Source organism: Alligator sinensis, unplaced genomic scaffold (assembly GCF_000455745.1).
Source record: "Alligator sinensis unplaced genomic scaffold, ASM45574v1 scaffold859_1, whole genome shotgun sequence".
In the NCBI taxonomy this organism is placed as follows: domain Eukaryota; kingdom Metazoa; phylum Chordata; order Crocodylia; family Alligatoridae; genus Alligator; species Alligator sinensis.
The window spans coordinates 21154-25654 of record NW_005842656.1 but is presented as its reverse complement, the minus strand read 5'-3'; the positions used below and the strand labels follow the sequence as shown (position 1 = coordinate 25654).

General features: G+C 68.2%; 1 protein-coding gene across 2 annotated transcripts in view; it reads left to right on the top strand.

Moving 5' to 3' along the window:
- The first annotated feature begins 9 nt into the window (after positions 1 to 9).
- The window catches only part of ENTPD7 (ectonucleoside triphosphate diphosphohydrolase 7), a 5894-nt gene continuing 1402 nt past the window's right edge, over positions 10 to 4501 (top strand). Inside the window, exons 1-10 of one of the 2 annotated variants that reach the window (XM_025215626.1) lie at positions 10 to 343; positions 558 to 763; positions 1025 to 1175; positions 1608 to 1711; positions 1927 to 1983; positions 2229 to 2377; positions 2460 to 2626; positions 3164 to 3494; positions 3580 to 3665; positions 3767 to 3932. In XM_025215626.1, the coding sequence (XP_025071411.1) occupies positions 159 to 343; positions 558 to 763; positions 1025 to 1175; positions 1608 to 1711; positions 1927 to 1983; positions 2229 to 2377; positions 2460 to 2626; positions 3164 to 3494; positions 3580 to 3665; positions 3767 to 3932 (1602 nt within the window). In that variant the 5' untranslated portion in view covers positions 10 to 158. Of the gene's footprint in view, positions 764 to 1024; positions 1176 to 1607; positions 1712 to 1926; positions 1984 to 2228; positions 2378 to 2459; positions 2627 to 3163; positions 3495 to 3579; positions 3666 to 3766; positions 3933 to 4501 lie in introns of those variants that run through there. The other variant, XM_025215625.1, reaches the window with a different exon arrangement.

Here is a 4501-nt window from a genome sequence, read left to right as displayed (position 1 = left end):
CCGGGCGCGGGGGGCAGGCCAGGCAGCCCCGCGGGGCCGTGGGAATCGAGCGGGGGTCGCTCTAGGCTGAGCTGCAGCCGGGGGCTGTTAGTGCCTCGCGGCTGCGGCCTGGCGGGGCTGGGGGACCAGGGGTCCTAATCGCGTTAGGCCTCTCACTAATGGGGACGAGCAGCTGCTGCCGCGGCTCTGCCCAGGCGTGGGTGGCTCACGTTGCGCTGACGCGGCACCGCGGGGACCAGCCCGGCCGGGGCATCGATCCGCCCCATCGATCTCCGGCCCCCGCGTCTGAGAGCACGGGCCGGTCCCCGGGGAGCGTGGGGCGCCTGCGGCCGGAGGACAAAGGGTCTGTGGGGCCGTTGAGCCCGGTCTGATAACAGCCCAGGTTGAGTCCCCGACATGCTGGGGGCTCCTTGACCCCGCAGACCCGGGATGGGCTGGGGAGCCCGGCTGCTCCGTGGAGAACCAGCCCTGGCAGAGCTGCTGCGGGAGCGTCCCTGGCACGTCTCCTCTGCCCGAGGGCTGCTGCGCCCCTCCGACGCCTCGTGTCCGCCCGGCAGGTACCTGGCGCAGGTGGGAGACCTGGAGGCGACAGACACGAGGGACCCGATGCTGAACTACGGGGTCGTCGTTGACTGCGGCAGCAGTGGCTCGCGGGTCTTCGTCTACTTCTGGCCCCCGCACAACGGGAACCCCCACGACCTGCTGGACATCAAGCAGATGCGGGACCACAGCAGCCAGCCTGTCGTCAAGAAGATCAAGCCAGGTGCGGGCTGCCCTGGGGCAGGGGCTGGCTTGGGACGGGGAAGCAGCTTGTGCTCTGCTGCCTGGGGAGGCTTCTTGCTCCTTCTGCTCCCTTGGGCTGGATGGGACCACGACACTGGCCGTTTGCTCTCCCCTCTTTCAGCCGGGTCCTGGGGGTCCCTCTACCCCCCACCCCGGGGTCTGTCCTGCACCTGGCTGTGCCCCCAGCTGTGGTTCCAGGGGGCAAGTTGTTTCCTGCTAATCCCCATCCCCACTCCCACAGGGATCTCCGTGGTGGCAGCAACCCCGGAGCAAGCCACGTCCTACATGCGCCCCCTGCTGCGCTTCGCCGCTGCCCATGTGCCTGCCCAGAAGCACAAGGAGACGCCCCTCTACATCCTGTGCACAGCCGGCATGAGGCTGCTGCCCGAGAGGTGGGTGCCCCAGGCACTGCCCAGCTCCCCCCAGCACCCAGGGCAGCACTGTCTGCAACCCTTGTGCCCCAGAAGGGAGCCAGCTGGGCCTGAGACAGAGCAGGGGGGTTGGGGCAAGGGCAGGGGGGTGGGGATCTTGTGTTTTCAGGGGAGGGGAGACACCGTAGGGCCCCTGGGCAGCAGTGGGGTCAGGGACTCCTGTGGACACAGGCAGAGAGTAAGGAGTGGGGGCATGTGTGGGGGTGGTGGGGCAGGGGAGGGACATGCAGGATGCAGAGGGTAGGGCTGTGGGTCCCTGGGCATGGGGGACACCGAGCTCTCTCCAGGACGGGCAGGTGAAGCACCAAGTCCTGGCCCCAGGACAGTGGGGTGGGAGCTGCGTGGGGGCCGGGCACTCGCTGACTCACTGGGCACTACCTGTGGCCCCCGCAGGCAGCAGGCAGCCATCCTGGAAGACCTGGTGAGACATGTGCCGCTGGAGTTCGACTTCCTCTTCTCCGAGACACACGCGGAGGTGATCTCTGGGAAGCAGGAGGGTGAGCACAGCCCTGGGCGCCAGCTGGGGGGTCACCTGGATGTTGGGGTGCAGCAGCAAAGCATACATTCAAGGCGGGGACGTCGCGTGAGCTGCCCCCAGGAGCGGGAGTCTGCGTTGAGAGCTGCCCAGGCCTGGAGAGCTGTCCCAAGGCCACGGCAGGGAGGGGGGGTGGGGAGCGGCTGCACCCTGACCGGGGTTTGGGTTTCTCCTCAGGGGTCTACGCCTGGATCGGCATCAACTTTGTGCTGGGCCGGTTTGATCACCCGGACGGTGAGGGGGGGAGCAGTGCTGGAGCCCTGCTGGGTCGAGCTGGCACCCGGGACACGGCACTGGGGCAGTCGCCAAGAGCAGCCTCTGCGGGGCCCCCAGCATCTCCTAGGCTTTTGGCCAAGCCCAGGCTGCAGGGAAGGGTCCCCAGGTGCAGGAGGGGCGTCCTATCAGGCTGGAGTGGGGTTGGAGAAGGGCAAGGGCAGCAGGGGACAAGGGGGCAGTGGTTGAGGAGCCATGCGTTGCAGGGGGGGACGCGGTGGTCACGGTGGCCGTGGGGGCCCAGGCGGAGGCCGTGGTGCGGAAGCGGACGGTGGGGATCCTGGACATGGGCGGGGCCTCGCTGCAGATTGCCTATGAGGTGCCCGGCGCCAGCACCTTCCCCTCGCCACAGCAGGTGTGTAGTGGCCGGGGGGGCAGGGATGGGGGTGTCCACCCAGCACCCCCAGTCCTGGTGCTCACCCCTCTGCCTGGCCCAGGAGGAGGCGGCCAAGAGCCTGCTGGCTGAGTTCAACCTGGGCTGCGACGTGCAGCACAGCGCCCACGTCTACCGCGTCTACGTCAGCACCTTCCTGGGATTCGGCGGCAACTTTGCCCGGCAGCGCTACGAGGATGCCCTGCTCAACCACAGCCAGGCCCAGCACAGGTACCGCACTGCAGCGGGGGCAGGGGGAGCTCAGGGCATCTGCCCTGGGCCCAGCCGCAGCCTCTGGCTTCTACCCTGCTGCCATGTCTGAGCGCTCCCCGCGGGTGACAACTTGCCCTGTGTAGTGCCCGTCCCTCCCCCCAGGCCCCTCTTTCCTGGGGCGATCTCCTACCTCCCCGCTGCCGTCCCCGTGGGACACTCACCTTTGTAGCGCGCGCCCATTCGTTCTCCATCTGCTCCAGCTCCTGTCCCAGAGGGCCAGGGGACCTTGGAGCCGGGGCCAGACACACCTTATGCCTGGCTGCTCCCCTCCCCCTGTGCCACGGACTAACTCCAGTGCCAGGGCTGTGGGCATAGTGTCCACCCTAACCTCATCCCAGCTGTCTGGTGCCGTGACAGCTGGTGCCCCGGTGTGGCAGGGCCCTGCTCTTTGCTGCACGTGTGTACCCCGTGGCGGGACGTACTCTTAGGAGAGCACACCTGTGTGCAGGGGGTGACCCGGGGCAGACGGCTCAGCTACTGTCACTCCCGTTGCAGCCTGCAGGGCCAGCCGGCGGGGCTGACCGCCGACGTGCCCATGCTGGACCCCTGTCTGCCCGTGGGGCTGGCAGATACGGTGGAGAGGGGCGGGCGCCAGCTGCACCTGCGAGGACATGGGGCCTGGCAGGCCTGCACCCAGCGGCTGCACCCCCTGCTTGCCCACCCAGGCACCAACAGCAGCCAGGCCTCCCTGGCCGGCATGTACCAGGCACCCATTGACTTCGGCAACAGCGAGTTCTACGGCTTTTCTGAGTTCTTCTACTGCACCGAGGATGTGCTGCGCCTGGGTGGCCGCTACCATACACCCACCTTTGCCCGCGCTGCCCAGGTGAGTGCCGAGGCGGGGGCTGGGATGGGGGCGGGGGTGGACATTGCCCTGTGCTGAGAGTGCTCTCTGCTCTGCATCTCCCCAGGACTACTGCAGCCAGAGCTGGGCGGTGCTGACCCAGCGCTTCCAAGACGGGCTGTACTCGTCCCATGCAGACCAGCACCGCGTCAAGTAAGGGCCCCTGGGAGGAGCCTCGGGGTGGTGCGGGGGGCCCCAGGGCTCTGACTGGGACCGGGGCCCAGCATCAGGCTGACGACCCCATGCCCCCGCAGGTACCAGTGCTTCAAGTCGGCCTGGATGTACCAGGTCCTCCACCAGGGCTTCCACTTCCCCCTGGACTACCCGAGCCTGCGCACGGCCCAGCTGGTGTACGACCGCGAGGTGCAGTGGACGCTGGGCGCCATCCTCTACAAGACGCCCTCCCTGCCACTCAGGTGAGGGCACTGCCAGGGGCCATGGAGCTCCTGGCTTGTTGACCCTCCACTTTGCCAGCAGCGGGTGCTGCGGGCACCCAGGCCAGGCTCTTGCAGCCCGGGGTGCTGTGGGGCACAGGGTGGTGGGGTTCCTGCTATGCCAGCTGGTCCCGGCAGGGACGGATCCAGGACCTGGCAAAGGTGGGGCGGGAGCTGCAACCCTGTCTGCAGGGGTGGCTGCACCCTCCTCCCAGCTGGTGGGGGATGGACTGGGCATTGGGAGCCTCTGGGGTCTTACCCAGGCCAGGCTCTTGCAGCCCGGGGTGCTGTGGGGCACAGGGTGGTGGGGTTCCTGCTATGCCAGCTGGTCCCGGCAGGGACGGATCCAGGACCTGGCAAAGGTGGGGCGGGAGCTGCAACCCTGTCTGCAGGGGTGGCTGCACCCTCCTCCCAGCTGGTGGGGGATGGACTGGGCATTGGGAGCCTCTGGGGTCTTTTTCAAGCCCCAAAAGCAGCTAAGAACTCCCCCAGCTGCCCACCCCGCTCAAGGCAGGTCCTCCCCACCCCTTCCCCTGCTCCCCCTGCTGCTTTCCC